This window comes from Agelaius phoeniceus, chromosome 10, assembly GCF_051311805.1.
Source record: "Agelaius phoeniceus isolate bAgePho1 chromosome 10, bAgePho1.hap1, whole genome shotgun sequence".
Lineage (NCBI taxonomy): Eukaryota > Metazoa > Chordata > Aves > Passeriformes > Icteridae > Agelaius > Agelaius phoeniceus.
In genome coordinates, this window is record NC_135274.1 from 11745490 (window position 1) to 11762659 (window position 17170).

At 40.7% G+C, this 17170-nt stretch overlaps 1 protein-coding gene across 10 annotated transcripts in view; it reads right to left on the minus strand.

Moving 5' to 3' along the window:
- Positions 1 to 2438: 2438 nt before the first annotated feature.
- The window catches only part of SPHKAP (SPHK1 interactor, AKAP domain containing), a 64501-nt gene continuing 49769 nt past the window's right edge, over positions 2439 to 17170 (minus strand). For 8 of the 10 annotated variants that reach the window (XM_077183889.1, XM_077183891.1, XM_077183892.1 and 5 more), the window contains 6 exons: positions 13425 to 17157; positions 9985 to 10164; positions 8008 to 8094; positions 6948 to 7000; positions 6679 to 6863; positions 2439 to 4626 (listed from right to left, as the gene is read on the minus strand). In XM_077183889.1, the coding sequence (XP_077040004.1) occupies positions 4483 to 4626; positions 6679 to 6863; positions 6948 to 7000; positions 8008 to 8094; positions 9985 to 10164; positions 13425 to 17157 (4382 nt within the window). In that variant the 3' untranslated portion in view covers positions 2439 to 4482. The remainder of the gene's footprint in view (positions 4627 to 6678; positions 6864 to 6947; positions 7001 to 8007; positions 8095 to 9984; positions 10165 to 13424; positions 17158 to 17170) is intronic. The other 2 variants (XM_054639582.2, XM_054639584.2) reach the window with 2 other exon arrangements.

Genomic DNA, 17170 nt, shown 5'->3' on the forward strand with positions numbered 1-17170 from the left:
TTCAGTATTACTCTGGATACTCTGTGAATGCTTTGGTGTTAGGTTCTCTGCACCTTGGTTTACCCACATGTGGATTTTGTAAATTATGGATATAGACATTAGGAATGCATTGCATAAAGGTAACTTGCTGGCACCATTCTGGGGTCTGGCAGCAGCTTTATCCCTTTTTTTGATTCCACTTTAGTCCCTCAGCCAAAATGGTGAATGTGTATGTTCAAGCTCTATTACCTGGCACTTTTTTAATCTGCATACTTTATACTATCCAAGCACTACTTTAATCACTGTGTGGTTGGACGTGTAACTTTGAACATTACCCTGAAATGCTAACAAACTTGGCTCCCTGTGACCTTATTGAAAAGAATAACCTCAGGAGAGCCCTGAAGTGCTTAGGCTTGTCACCGTAGAAATCATATTTGCTGTATTCTTTCTGTCCTTTAGACCTTTGAAATCTTTTCAGGATGAACCTCTGTGAATATGCAATTCTGTTTTTCTGGGAAAGAAGTTTGTGTCATGTAACTGCTCTAGGACAGAACGTACCCTTCACAAGGATGGGGATTTCCATGTAAGCACATGATGTGTTCTTGGACTTGTGACGTGGGAGAGTCTAATTCTTTCTGAATAGGTGATCACAGTAATCCTCACACCCACTCATGTTTTAAAAGTGGCATTTTGTGTAAATTTCTTTTTTTGTCTCCTCCAGTGGGATCACTCACGTTTCTTGGGTAGTTAGTAAAAGGATGTGGAAGTATCTCCTGCTTCTCTTTTCCAGTTTGCTGCACTTTACTGTCTAATTCTCAGCTGAAGCTGGGTGGGGGATGCAGTACCCATCACCCAGCGCTTTCTTCACTGCAAATTGTTTCAATTAGTTTGATAGTCCAGCTGTCTAATAGTGCTGTCTGTCCTGCTAAATGCTGCACAGCTGCAAGTTACCTTCTGAGGGCCTGTTCCTTGTGATGACTGGGTTCAGAGTGGGTTGGGAAAACTGAAATACTGGTGTTATAGGCTTGCTTATACATGGCAAAGGCTTAGGAAGGGCTCTGACTCAGGTTCTTAAATTGGCTAGTATGGATGTGCTTTCCTTCTGAGCTGCAATTTGTTTTATTAAAGTAGGTCATGTGGGTTCTTTATTTCAATGCACTGGTGGGCTTTTTCCCTCTGTCATTTTGAAATGTAGACTTCAGGATTCACAGTGGCATTTCTGTGCTTGTCTGTCATGCAGCTCTGCATGAAACAGAGCAAGAGCAGGTGTCAAACTGGCCTCTTCAGAAAAGTTATCTACTGAATTTAGCAGGTGACTGTTTTTATCACAGACTATAAATGGTTACTTTACTTGAAGACAATAAAAATCTCAAGAGGTATGAACAAAATTGAGGTAGATTATAGTTTTTCAGCTTCTAGTAACCTCAACATTAAAAGAACCCTAAACACAAAAACATAAAAAATGAAGTTTTTAAATATCTAATTCAAATACAGTAGAATTGCTTTTTGAAGAGTAGCAGATCTACAGGCCAAATGTTGCTGTTCACCATGTGGGTGGTAGAATCAAGGCTGAGGTGGCAATGCACCGTTCCCTGAAGCCACCTCCAGGAAGGGGAGCACTGCAGCCGTGGCTGCTGCTCCCAAGGGGCCTCTGATGGCCAGGGCATCCCTGAGACATCTCCTGCAAGAACTGCTCCAGCTCCCACCCAAACCTGTGTACAGTTCCTTGCATCCTCTCATTTGATCGCTTCTCATCTCTTTTTGTTTCCTTTGAATCTGGCTCATATGATTTTAATTTGTTGTATTCTAGTTTTTAGAAAGATAAAGATATTGAGCAACCACCCCCAATGTTAAAAACATGCATCATGCTCATGCAGAGGGAGATTTTTACCTAAGGCTGTATGTTGTTCTCATTTGGGTGTATTTAATACCCGTTTTTTTAAAAGCTGAAAAAAAAAGAAGAATGGACAAGTGCTTTTCTGATTTATTCAGTGAAGTGATGGTTTCCTTTCATGTATAGCAGTAGAAATACCTGTGGTACCTAGACAATATTGCAGTAAATGCCCCTGTGAACTTACACGAGGAGAGGAAAGTCCTGAACTTCTGTCTCCCCACCCTCCTGCTCACTTTTGCAGGTACTGAAAGCAGCCAGAGTGAGCACTGATAGAGGCTTGCACACTGGGAATTATGCTGGGCACTCAGGGTATCATTTATCTTTATTGTGATACTAAGAATGTTACGTTTAGCCTTTTATCTCTTGAATGACTTGTGGAACCCGAGTAGCTCTGTCACTGAGGTAAGACCTGGACCTTGCTCTGTCTTGTTTTGGTCAGAACCATGCATCAGATTTGTCATTGAGAAGCAGAGTTTGAAATGCTCCAGGGATGGCAGGCAAATATTTAATAGGTCAAAAAAATCCATAGCTCATTTGTGAACATTTTAGGAAGGCAAAGAGGACACACATTATAACATAAATTTATTTCTGAATAAATTGCAACATTAAGAACTACTGTACAGAGAAACTGCATCACACTGTTACAACTCTGTCATGATATTTGTGCTTTGTAAACATTTATTCTATCACAACAAAAAATTGTATACTGACAACTAACTGTATTTGGTTTAAAAATAAATACACTTTCCCATTTATTAACTCAAAGCACTTTATAATTCTTGGTGCTTTTCATTAGCTCTCAGCCTCAGAAATGCTGAGCATTTGGAGTTGCCACTCATGTTAGTGGGAGTTAGAGATGCTCAGCAGTTCTTAGGGGCTGGCCCAGTGACTCCAGTTATGTTCAGTGTTTGCAATTAATTCACTTTTATTTTGACTGTAAAGCGACCTCTCCTGTTCTGTTTATACTGCAGAGTAGATTGAGAATTACTCATGTTATTTAATGTTCCTCATTAGATTTTGATTCACTAACAATTTGTATTTTGTAACAAATGAGTGATGCAATCATGCAAGTTTTGTAATGGTTTTAAAGATAAAACTGAGAATATGGCTCTCTTTCATAAATTATTTAAAACTACTTCAAAATTTTCAAAAATATTTAGTGCAAAAGGATAGTTCTTTTTTTCAAGAAATATTACAGAAGCATATACTGTTATATGGAAAATAAAACTTCTCTTAAATACTTTTTTGGGAAAAGCAGGCAGGTATTCTATTCCACCATTTAAGTAAGAGAGATGAAAAGTATTTTCAAAAAAACAAATTGCAAAAGAGCTGTGATGTTGTAAGTCATGTTTACCTTTAAATTCACACCCAGTCTCTTTGGCAGAGTTGAGAGAATGTATTACTAAGTGCATGATATCAACAGATCATCTCAACAGGACAATAGCAGAGTATATCTTATCAAACAATTATAGAAATGTTATAGGAATGTGAACTCTCACACATAGTCCAAACAGTTATCTTCAAAATGAACACATATGTTTGCTGAAATTTTAACAAACATTTTGCTTTTTTCTAAGTTAGAAAAATTAACCTTGAGAATTTTAGGACAAGATGGTGCTCTTTTAAGATATGCATTTCTTCACCTCATTAACAATTTATTCAATTACACTAAATTAAAATAGTTATTTTTTCACTGCTTTTAATTGATATGTAAAATGTTACATAGTGCTTTCAACAGAAGCACTTTAGGTAACAGCTGTACTATCATGATTCCCTTTTGCCAGGCAGGGACACTGAGGCACAGAGGTGAAATGACTCGCCCAAGGTCGTGGGGCTGGGGCAGGACAGGGCTTGAGAACTGCTGCCCTGGCTCACAGAGCTGTGTGCAGGAATCTGCCAGGTGTAGCTTTACTGAACTGCACTGCTTCCCAGGGAAAAGGAACCAGTCTTTTAAGGATAGTAACTAGGAGACTGGATTTTATTTCTTTGGGAAGGTTGCAGGAGTCAGGAATAGCTATGGAAGAGAAATAAACACATGGGAAGAAACTAAAATGTGTTTTCAGCAGCTTTTTAATGTGTTGTCTAACTGCAAAGGTGCTAAGTGTTCAAAAGCTTTTACCCCTTAGCAGATTATGGGGATTTCAGAAACCCATAAATATTATCTAGTGACAAGGGTGCCTCCAGGCATTCTGAAACACACTCTGCTTCTAACAGTTAAACTGTACAAATATCAGTGTTGTTTTAAAACTGAATGGTAGGCTACTATCCCATTTTACCTGACTGATTTAATTAAATTGATGAAAATTGAATATATTAGATAATTAAGCCTTTACTGTGTAGTTCATTAATTCAGGAGGCTAAAAATCCATCCCCTCATAGTACAGTGCATCCTACAGCACAACACGTCCTGAGTCCCTCATGACACAGAATGACACAATAAATTCGGATCCACTTTGCTCCTGGGTCGGTTGTGGCACGGACTTGTGCTGTTCCTGTAGAGTTTGTACATTTTGCACATTTTATTCAGTGATGTTCAGAAATCAGAGCATTACACAAACCACTGCTTATTTAAACTGGAATAAAACAGGAGAGCTGAGCCAGGAGCTGTGTTAGCCCAGCTCAAGCAGCCAGTCAAACAGGCTGGGTGTGCTCTCTCTGCCCTCCTCGCTGAGCTTGCAGTACTGCACCACGGCTTGGAAGATATCCCCCACCTTCCAGGACTTGCGCTGCACCAACTGCACCACGTCTAGAAACTAAATAAAAACAACACCATGAAATACACTTGGGATTTGGTGAACATTTTCTACGGTTTTGTGGAATGCATAGACACAAACTCTTGTTAGCCCACCCTTTGTAAATGTACAGCTGTATGAGGGAGTGGACACCATTCAGTGCACAGCAACATCAACCTTCTTGCTATTTATAAAAACTTAATTTTTCTAGTTCCATAGCTCCCCAAAGACTGATGGGCTCTCATGACATTTTCTAAATTAACTGCTTCTGTCAATTATTTATTTATTGCAATGAAAGTAAAAACAGACAAAGTCAGTTCGATAAAGGATTGCTATTTGCCATGTTACCAACAACTCATTGTCAAAATAATGGAAGTGTGATTATCCATCTTGAAAAATTTTTTTTTTTTCATTACCACTAGCTATATTTTACTTTATGTTGAATTTTCTGTACTTCCGTATATACATATATATATGCCGTAGTATTTTAAATATTCAAATAGTACTGGTGAGAGGGAACTCTGTGTAAAATTTTGTCACGTGAAGACATTTATCACAGGTGTGTTTTAAACACAGACAGTATCTGTATTTGACTTTTTTTTAAAATTTCCCAAGAAACCAGAGGTTAAATATATGTTCTTAAGCAGCTGTAAAAAAAATCCTGAGTTTTGTCCACTTGGTACTTAACAAAGGGCTTCACAGGGTCATCCATCTGGTCCCTTTTTCTTCTGAAGCACATAAATGAAAATCAAAACTTTTCAATTCTTTGAATTTCACAATAATTAGTTTGCTCCTTCTGTTTTTACTTTTAGAGCACAAAAGAAAAGATTGTGTCTCTAGTTAGTGTAGCTGTTTGCTATTTGCATACTGCAGCCTAAACTTTTAATATGTATTTTAATGATATTTAATAGGCACGTGATTTCCAAGAATGCTGTTGTAGGCAGGATGTGCTTCATTATTCTCTAGTGTATTTTTGCAATTGAATTAACTGTTTGCCAAAGCACATGGGTAAAGCTGACAGCTGTTTCTTTAATTAGATGCAATTTGGACTGTTGCTGTTGAATGCATTTTAAATTATGTTTATGATTCCCAAACGCATGTACTCAAGAAAATCAAACAATATCTCTGCTACTCCAAATGATCTTCCCATAAGAGACCAAAATACTGATTTGTAATACTTTTTTTCATTAATTGACTTAAATACTAACATGTTTTTAAGTCTTAAAGCTTAAGCTTTCTTGCTGATCTTGGAAATGGGTCTTTTTTTTTGGTCTTTCCTGAATTGCTGTGGTTGGTATTTGGTGGGGTCTACAAAGGAGCCCCAGCTGATAATTCAGAAATAGAAAGAGTTTGCATTTCTTGTGGCTATTTTGGACTTCAGTGTTGCTCCTGGCTCTGGCTTGGGCTAACACCTCAGGAGGTTTCTCAGTCATCTGTCTCTCCACTCTCTCTGGAAAGAGACTTCTGCTTTTAAAAGCTGTACCCTCAGCTGCAGCAGTTTTTGAACAGCCAGGCACAAGCCCAGACCGACCTGAGGCTGCTGTACTTGGTGTTACAGGCCAGGCAGAACCAGCATAAGGAATGAAATTCTTAAGTCCAAACAATGTCTCACATTAGGAGAGCCAAGTAGGCAAACACTGTACATGTGATGTCTACACAAAAATGTTTTTTATTTTTATTTTTTTAAACCTTTGCACTTAAACTCCATGTAAGCCACGTGCAGCCTTTCAAATGCAGCCACATAAAGGACTCTGTTAATTCTGCCTTGTGCATTAGTATCTAATGTATCATTGATATGAAAAGGTGAACAGATTCATCAAAGTATCAATCTGGACATTGGACAAAGTATCATGGTGACATTTTCTTATGCTATAGACAATCTGCTACATATTTCACATCCTTTAAGTTCTGACACACCTGTCCTCTCATTCCTTTCTCTCATAAATAGTAGTGTTGCCATCTTGCAGTAATGAAGATGTTTTTGCATCTGCTTTTAAGCTCAATAACTTCAATAAATCATAGCTCTTATGGTTATGTAGACATTAATAGTATGCCCAATTCTGTAAACATTACCTTTTCAATTCTGTTTTCCTGAGATTTCTTAAAATAGATAGTTGGAATTCCAAGTTCGGAAGCAGCAATCCACTGCAGGGTGGCTCGCAGTTCCACATCAGGGCACTCTGGCTCCAGATCAAAGTTGATCACCAGGAGGTCCTTTTGACAGTTGGCTGTTCCCACTGAAAGCTCAGAAGTACTTTCTGGAAAAATAATCCCACTAGTTACTGTGCAATTGCTTGTGTTATCTTCAAACTGTATGTTTTAATTGATATAGTTCAACTTACCCTCAGTGTTTTCTGTCTGTTCTTTAAGGAAAACCTTTTCTTCTACTAATTCACTTAGAAACAAACAACAACAAAGCTTATTAGTCATACTTAGGAACAGTCTACAACATTGCTTCATGATGAATAAACTTCTCCCTCAATGCAAGACCTAGAAAACTGCAAGAAAAAGGTTACATAGGATGAAACAATAAAATGGTGAATATATTTCATTATTTAATCTGTGAATCAGGAAAAACTGAATTGCAGCATTTTTCTGTAGCAGGATGAAGTACTTGTATTAGTTATGTCATGTGTTACATTTCATCAGGATCTGTGCATCTTTACAGTTCACAAAATGACAAGCAAATGACATTATGGTAAGACACAGCAAGTCTCATAACCTGGGTGGAAATGCTGAATTTCCAATGTCTGTGTTTTACTGTGACAATTTTCTGATGTCATTGACTTCAGAAGTTCCCATGTTCAGTATGTGATGTCCAGTCTGTAGGTTTGTGCAGTGGGTGTGCCCTGGCTGCATAATGACATTCACCAGCTGGCAGGTTGTACCAGGATCTTTAGGCAGGATGTACTCACACATCTCTTGATAACTGAACTGCATGTTCAGTAGAAACATTCCCAGAAACAATAGGTAAAATTACTGTGGGCCAAATTATTATTGTTATTATTATTGGAAAGAAGGCTATTGGGTTTTTTAAAGATTGTTTTTAATTGACCCTTATTTGCTTGACTTTCCTTGGTATTACACTAGAGTTTTGATAATATCTGAAGTTATTCAGAGAAGAAGGTTTGATGACAGAAAAGTGATACCACAGAGAACTGAGTTTTAGACAGGGTGGTTGATGGATCTGTGTTCTCAAGAGATCCACCTGACTGGGTTTTCCTGTAATTTTTCACTGTCTGGTGCCCTCACTCTGCACAGACACCTGCATGTGCTTTTTTCTGAAACCATGGGCAGGCACAGCAGCAGGTGCAAAGCAGGGCTTGGCACGGTTTCGGCGGCGTAAATGATTTGCTGTTAAAATTGGACTAAACATCAAGTCTCACTTCAGCGACTACTTACTTAATCATAGGAGAAGATGGCACGTTCTCCTGATAAATTTCCAGGTCCATAATGCCAAGACTGCTAGTTGTACTGCTGTTGCCATTGCTGACAAAGCAAAAGTTTAAGTATTAGTGCCAAGCTGTGCTGAACATGTCTCCATACATCTTCTAAAAATTTATTTCTGTACAAAGCAAAGTGGGGAGGAGCTCTGTTCCATGAAATCAATTGTGCTCAGCAAGTGGTTCCCTGAATAAAGCACACTAGTCTGCTTAAAGTAATGAGGCTTTTATTAAAATAGTTCTAGATCAAGCATGTATCAGGTGCATCAAGTGATGCTGTAAATTGCAGGAAAAAAAGTGGACTGTCTTCTTATGAATGGCTTATGCAATGAACACTTGGCCTCAAACAAAAACTGAGTCTGCCTGAGTCCTTGAAAAGAAGGATTAGCAGGTACAGAGATGTCCTGCAAGAAACCTGCAAAGATTCAGCTCCCTCTGAACATGGGGAGTTCAGGAGCAAGGCACTGGCTGCCCATCACATACTTACCTGTAGGGTGAGTCCACACTGGTAACCAGCAGCAGTTTCAGTGGATTACATCATACCCCAAATACTATTTGGGGTCTGATGGAACCCACAGGTACAGAGATGGCCCCTCATGTTTCTGACTACTCTGAAAGACTGAGATTTTAATCAAAGCCAATTGCTCATTGGGACCACAAATACACAGAAGTATTCTCTTTGGCTTCTTCACAAGGATGAAGTAGCACACTTGAGGATATTTGGAAAAAATATTACCAGTTCACTTTATAGCATCATTATAAATGTGACAGTGAATGTTTATGCAGATACTGTGATAGTCTCATGGACAGGTTGTGAATTTGCTGGCTGCAAGTCAATTACCATGAACAAATTCTGTGTGGCAAGTCATGGTGCACCACTTAATTTTTACTGAAAAAGCAACTAATAGTATTTTCCCCTACATTAGAGGGATTGATCAGACAGTCCCTTTCCCCATCAGTGTGTTGAGACAATCTGAGACATTGTCAGCATGCCATGCATTCAGACTTGCTGTAGCAATTTCTGTTCCAGTGCAGAGCTGAAAGGCACAATACTTCAGCTCTCTCAGACCAAGGACTTTGTTAAAGGTTGATACTGTAATAACAGGATGAATGTTCAGCTGCACTGACAGCCATGTTTTGTTCAGTAATTTCAGCCAGCCAACTGTGCTCTCTGACAGAGACTCTTTCTTTTCCCTGCTTCATTACCATAATGTCTTCCCTCCTTGTCATCTTAATACTCAAGAGAAAGATGTAATTACTTGATAATATTTTAAAGCATAGTCTAAGAGCATGTGAAGGAAAAACCTTACTCAATTTGATGCTATGAAAGGGCTGAAGTCAAACTACCACCACTCTATATAAACTCCAAGGGCTAAATAACATTTTCAAACATTTGTCCTGACTTGAACTGGAACAAAATTAGGTCATAGTAGTAGGAGGTCTTGAATTTACATCTACTCAGGGAAAAGTTGGTCATCCTCTATTAGTTGGCACCCCTGTGCCAGTCTAATCAGATCAGGGCTCAATCTTTGTTCTCAGTGCAGGGATTTCTGCTGGGAATGGCAGTCTTGTCAATCTTGGCTAAGGGGGTGCCAAAATCAACATTAAGAAAACAACAGCAAATAAATTAAAAGAAAAACTATAGCAATTAACTTGTCCAATGGCCTTTTTTGCTGTAGGACTGAGACACTTTAGTGATGCCAGGAGGTTTTTTCTTTGTCTGAATCGAGCTACTCACCAACAGCAAAAAGACCTGGCTGAGAATCAGAACATGGGTAATTTTTTCCCCTTATTAAAAAATAAAGAAAAAAAGTCTGCCATTAGACATTCTTTACAGTATTCTGAGTAAACCTCAAGCTGTTGCCTCTCACTGCTGATGCAGGGTAGGCCTGGTGGGCAGAGCACATAGTGCAGTGGGAAGAGACAACGTGGGTACCTCAGGGAGCGCTCGCTGAGCTGCAGGTAGCTGCTGGTGTCATCAGGATTGTCCTCATCGTTGGCCAGCTGGGACCAGCTGCCAGTGCTCTCTTCACTGCTGCTGAGATGGGCTGGAAATTCTTCAGCTGTTTTGGTCTCTCCTATGATTTCAGCATCCGATCTGCTATGAGGGCTGCTGCTGGCAGGGTGATAGGGAAGGCACATTGATATTGTAATACAGGAAAACAAACTGGTGCCACCAATCTTCAGGCAATGCTGCTCATTAAAGTCAACCAAGCTGCAGAATTATAGACATGCAAAAGATTGGACAAGCTTATAATTTATACATAGAGTCCAGCAGAACACCTGGCCTGAGATGCTCCTAAAAAAGGACTTTCTTATGACTGCTATAAATAAACAAAAACCCTAGATTTTAAATATGCATAGCTTGTACAGAAAGATTTAGCATGTATAAAAAACATGATCACTGTAAAGGTTTATTGCTCAATGCGCTTCAGTCAATCAGTGATTGAAATATGTGGTATATGTTACTGCAGAATGACAGAATTTCTTGGAAATATATATTGCTGCTAAATCCCTGTTGTGCAATGGGTGGATAAAGTTCTTGACAGGGTTTTCTACTTTATTAAAATTGTAGATCTGAAAGTGAGAGTAGGAAAGTATTGTGAGTTGTGAATCCGTAATGACTCTGAGTCTGCCATGTCCTTAGGATCTTCACTGCTTAGGCTGGGGAAGGACAAAATATTGCAATAGTCAGAAACCTGACTGAAGATGGAGCCCAGACTGAGTTTAGAAAGTACAGGGTTAAGGGAAAAAGGCTTTAATTCTGCACACTTGACATATGTCACACATGTCTGTATGCAATATATATGTACACATGCTCCCAACAAACACAGAAACAAAAAAGAAACTATATTTTTGCTCAGTTTTTACAGCTAAGCTGGGCTTTTGATTAAAAGAAAAATAATCAATCCCTCCAATAATTATATACTGTAGTGCCAGAATAACAAGTAAAGCAAAACTGTAGTTCTGTTATGGATAGTCTGCATTTGCAATTTAGGGATTAAAGCAATGTTATGTTATGTTCTGTACTGATAACCCTCTGCAGGATCTCTCTAGAGAAGTTCTTGCCTTCAGACCTTTATCTGTAGTTGTGGTTAAGGCATCTGCCTTCAGGTAAAGCAGAAGATCACACCAGAAATCTACTGCTCCTGAGTAATCACCTTGATTAGGCATATACTGAGACAGTAACATTGTGGATATCTCTTTCTGCCAGCTCTCACTCTCAGAGGTTGCTGCATTAATGCTGGATGACAGAGATGCAGCCTGAGCAGGACTTGCCTGCCTAGGGCTCTGCTCCCCCTGGCAGTCAGCTCTGCCAACCCCTGTGCCTGCCATGCTGAGCCTTGGCCCAGGACTGTGCCCCTGCCCTCTCTGACACCTGGGCACTGAGCAGCCACAGGGCAGGGCTCTTACTCAGCTTCTTAGCACAGGACAGGCAGCTCCTGATACCTGGTCCAAAACACAAGAGATTTGTGTGGGTGATGTTTCTTGGCATTTTGGGTTTTGTTTGATTCGTTATGCAATTACATCTCACACCAGTGATGCTTTGAACTGACAGTTCCCCACTTGTGAACAGTCACTTGGAACAGTTTCTGTGCAACTGTGGCTCTATTGCACTGCCTACATACAAGAAACTGATTTTTTTTATTGCTGAAGGTCTTAAAGGCTTTTTTTTCCCCTAATTGACTCTATGTCTGCTTGATATTTTGCCTGGAGTCCTATGTGCCTGTATCTGAACTAGCAAGTAATTTCATGCAGTAGGAGTGGATCAGAGCAATTTCTACTGATGCTTTTATAGCTACATTTATATTTATTTTTAGGTTTTCACTTCAGCCTAGACTTAGTCCAGACAGCCATGCCAGAAATAGTTCAGATCTGTGAGAAGAACCACTGGAGGCTTTGCCTTCCCAGCAAGGATAGGAGCACATCTGGAGAGCACTTGGGCAGCTTCTATTTGAGATTGCTTTGGAAGAACTCTGCATTTCATGCTGCAAATGAGGCCAATGGACAGAAATGGAGGCAAGCTGAACCAGAACTGCACAGCATTGCTGAGCCAAGCTGCTCAGGCAGATGTAGCCTCTGCTTAGCAATTCTGCCCCACCAATCCTATTGCTTTAACCATGCCATAGCCATGTTGGGAACTCTGCTGCAAAGGAGGAAAAGATGAAAGGGCTCGTAAACTGCAAAAATAACTTGATTTTCAAGCAGTCAAGGTTCCAAATAGGTGGATTTCTAAATTTATCTTACTAAAAGCAGGTTGCATTTTAAGGAGGAGGAAGGTTAGTGCAGGAGAGTCAGTAGGAAAGACTAGTGACACCATGGTAATTATCCACCCAATTGCTGCCATACACAGGCAAGTGCTTACAATCTATCTACTTTCTCACTTCAAGCAGAGCTTTGCCAAATGCTGCAACACAGCACTGCCTAGAATAAAATAAGCTACAAAATGGTTTCTAACACCAGGACCTGCACTTTTTCTGCCACTCTGAGATAATGAGGTGCTGTAGTGCTCCAAGACTGGCAGTTTAGAGACCGCTAAAGTAACAGATACAATGAAGTACTGTGATAAAGAGACAAGGCCCTGAGAGAGAGCATTCCCTTCACCTCAGAGCACCCACAGCAATACTCTGCATTTGCACTGCACTCTCATGATGGCTCACATTTTACCTTAACAAAAGCAAGCTGCAGACTTCCTTACAAAAGGAGTACAGCTGTAAGGAGAGGGTGGTAAGCTGTGATGTAAACTCCATGAAATGACATTAAAATAAAATGCTCTCTTCCCTATCTAAATTCTACCAGAGAAGTCTTGAACTAAGAGGTGAGAGCTACTTTTATTCTTAGTAAAAATTCTTTAGTGAAGGAAAACTACTTGTAGCTCCAGGCTGTAAACACAAAGTTAAACCTCAAGCTCTCAGAAGTCTGGTCTTGTTTCCAGGTACACAAAACGTTACTTGCAGCAAGCATAGCAGAGAACTACAGGTCACATCCTGCTATCTTCTATTATATACTAGCACTGTTTTTTATTTGTCTATTTTTTAGTTCAGATATCAGCCTGTGCTAAATAAACCTTTAAACTTGGTCCATCTTTCCTGCCTTATGAGAAACATAAATGTCTGTAGAGAGAGAACTTGTCTGTGCAGTATAAGATTTAAATTTGAATACCATAATGTCATAGTCAATATAAGTTTTCTCCAGAAAGTATCACTGTGACACATGAATAGGTGATTTTATCCTAAAAGAAGCATGTAGTCAAAACTTTTCCGCTTATTTCTTTAAAAGTACCGCTCTTATCTTCTTCCTTTATCAAAATAACTTTTACTGGGAAAATAAACCAAAGACCAAAGCAATGTGCTGATTTGCTGTTTTGTCACTTACCTACTTACTGGGGAACTGGAAACCATGTGTTTCCCATCCAAAGCTTCTGGAGGCTTTTCTTTGCTTTGATGCCCCTTTCCAGATGGGCCACATGAAGTTAAGGACTCTGAGTCTTTATCTGGCTCATCTCGTTGATCAGTTTCTATCTGAATTAAAGGCACTTCCCTGAGCTGTCCTGCAGGGAGGCTTCCAGGGCTCTTCACGTGCTCTTTTTTCTCATCCAAATTTACTTCCTCCGTTTTGGGTTTGGGCTGTATCTGGGTTGTGCTCTGGGGATGTTTGCTTTCCAGCACATCTTCTCGGCTTGTATAATCAAAGGAATCCTGCTGGATGACAATTAGACTTTTACCACTTTCAACAATATTTGCAGCCAGTCTTTTTGCATACTGTTCCACATGTGGAGGAGAATCACTGTAAAACTGGTCTGCCTCTGTAGCCTCTGCCTCATCTGCAATGATTTTGTTCTTGCGCATCAGGGACTCGATGGAGCTGGCCCAGGTCTCGTGGATCAGCATGTCTGTGATCTGGTCAGTCTTGCCTCTCTGGTACAGGCATGAGTCAGACTTGCAGAGCCCTGCAGAAGCCACGGTACTGACAGGCTGGACACTTAAGGAATCTTGGCGGTGGTGGGCAAACCCATCCAAGGAATTTGCTTTAATTGGGACGTTCACTGTCAGCCTGGAGCCTGAGGATCGACTGTCGGGCATTGACGACTGCCTGAAGCAGAAAGGTGACCGCAGAGAGGGTGCCAGCAAACTGCCACACCAGTCCTTTGAGTTCCGGGAGCATGATGCATTGTCTTTATTTTCCTTTTCGATTTCTCTTAGCATATACCTATAAAACTCTTCTGTTATACTTTCTGTGCTGGACTGTTTGGATGGGCAGCTTGGTCTTACATTAAGATGGCCGTTTTTCTTGGCTACCTGTTGCAAGGCAGAAGTTAAGATATTGTTTGCATTTTTTCCTGCGTAATAATCCAGTAATAAGTCAAAACCTCTTCCTTCATTTTCCATCTGGTTCACCATAAATCTTGAAAATTCATCTGTAATGCTTTCACAACTAGACTGCTTTGAGACAGAACTTGTCTGGCTCAGAGAGTGACCAAAGCTGTTCATGAGGCCTAGGGTATTGAAAGAGGCTTTGGAATCTGAGTCCTCCTCTGGTATGCTCTCACAGCTTGAGGCCTTGGCTCGGCTCCACCTTTCACAGTGCAGTCTGTTCCTGGGGTGGTTTGGACCTTGCCAGATGCTATCAACCATGGAGAGTTCAGTGAGGTTCATGATCTTGGCAGCCACTTCATTTGCAAAGAGATTGACTGAATCTGGTGTGTCCTCAAGGTTTATGGATTCATCTACTACCCGATTCATCAATTTTTCCTTTAGCTCAGGATGCTCATCCGTTTTTCTTTTGATCTCACTAAGCCGAGGCGCCCTGTGCTTACGAACTACAGAACCATTGGTATGGGTTTCCTTCTTCCTTTTCATGGTTCTGCATGATAAACTCTGGGTCACCAGATATTCATTGCCTCTCTTCCATGCACAAAACCAGGGTTGCTTGCCATTTGAATTTTCTAGACAAATGGCAGCTATTTCTGTTGCCATAGAGACAACTGTTTCTGCCAATTCTTCTGCAAAGTCTGTTATACAATATTTGTCCCTTGAATTTTTCACCTGTAGCACAGGCTGAGAAGGAAGCAACACATGGTTTCCTAACAAAGACAAGCTAAGTTGAACATCATTATTTAGCACAGAATCACACTTAATCTTGGCTTGGTTCTCTGTATTTATGGTGGCACTGGAAGACAGCTGTTCTTGAACACCGTGCCTGCATTCACTGTTTGCAAGGGTATTTTCTCTGTCTGAAAATGATCTGTAGTCTTTCTTCTGATGATGATTGTTACTCTGATTTGGGGATTTGTAACAGTCTCGCGTGGTTCTTTTCAGGTATCTCTTCTTGGGAGATGTTTTTGCACCAAGTATGTTATGCCCTGTATCTCCATTTGGTTCTGAATTCAGTGTGGAACCTTCATTGCTATTTACATCTTTGATATCACTCTTGCAAGTGCTTGTGACCTTTTCAAGATCTTTACTAGTACTGGTGCTGTAGGATGTACCAAATGGCTTAGCAGCAGAGTGATCAAGGGGGCTGTGTGAAGTTTCACATGCTGTTACCAGTGTTGGCCATCCTTCTGCTCTTGTTACTTTCTCTGCTTTTGTGCCTTCAGAAAAGAGAGGAGAACACTCTTCAAGTTGCCTTATGTCATTCATCTTCTTGCAAGTGAAATATATTATATTAAAAAGCAACTCGTTTGCAGTCTCTGTGAAAATGTCTTGTGTACTTGAGCCATCCTCTGAATGGACTTGTAGCTGTCTCTTCTTCCTAACCTCTTCCATAGAATGTCGCAGAATAATATTGGATAAGTTTTGTGCAAGTTCGTCCCTGATTACTCCATCAGCACGTGGAACACGTGGTCTTGCTGCTGTTTCAACAATTTTCCTGTTCATGGATTCCATAAAATGCCCTACATTTTTGTATGTGTTGGGTTTTGTCAGAATTACGGATGCCTCTTTGAGAAGAGCCTCTGCAATGCTCTCATTCAGCTTCTCCATGCTGCTTCCTACAGCTAAGCTGCAATGCAGAGTGATGGCTGCAGAGGCCTGAGCAGCAGACAGAAGTCCACTGGAAGTTGCAGGGTACTTGTCCTCCTTTGTTTCCCCCAGGCCACAGATGGCTACAGCACTTGCCACCTGAGTCATGCCACAGAGTGCAGATGGGAAGGAGTATTCCGTGCCAGCACAGTCAAGGAGCTGTGAGGGTGCTGCGTGCACCTCTTCATCAGCAGCCACTCCACTTCTCGCGTCTGTGGCTTCCTGCTCCCGGCGGAACTTTTCCGCAGCCTGGGGACTGGAAATGGTTCCAATGACAGTGGCTGCACAAGCCAGAGCCACTTCCAGTGCACTTTGGGCATGTCCATTTGAGTGCTCTTCCTCAAAGTAATCCGAAACTTCAGCAGAGCTTTCTGCCTCAGCCCAGTGGCTCAGGCTGGGGAAGGCAGACCCTGGCCAGTCAGGTACATTCTCAGAGCTGTCTGGGCTTTGCACTATGACAATCTTTGGGAGTTCATTCCATGATCGGGAAGCAGATGCATCTTCTGACTTACAGGAGCTTCCCACAGAGATGCTGACTGCAGCCTCCTCACTGAAACTGGGTCGAGACTGTGACAGTCTAATGAATGCATCCTGCAGAACAGATTCTGCTAAATTTGTGGCATACTGGCCTGTGGTCGCCTGCTTATTCTGGGAGGGAGGATCACTTTTCCTGATCCCTGCACGATCTTCCCCGTCTGCCTTGCTGCTGTGTTTCGCTGTGGGGTCACCCTGAGGCTCCAACTCCTCTTTAGCCATTTTGGTTACAGATACATCTTCTAACATAAGTGCTGAGTTTTCAACCCCACTAGTCAAATTAGTAGTACTAAATGATGAAGTACCTTTTTCAGCTAATTCCTTCTGCCACAGTATTTCCTGATCTGACTTATCTTCAGGTTGTGAGATGCCATCTTCAGCCACAACATTCACAGTTTCAGAGATCTGAGCAGCTGCATTATCTTTGTTAATGCAGTTCCCTTCAAGAATGAATGGCAGCCTGGCTTTTCTATAGTGAATGTTTTCAAATCCCTTTCCTTTATTTTTTTTTACATCTGAAGATGCTTCTGAAACATTTAATTTTTCATGACCTGTTGAGAAAAA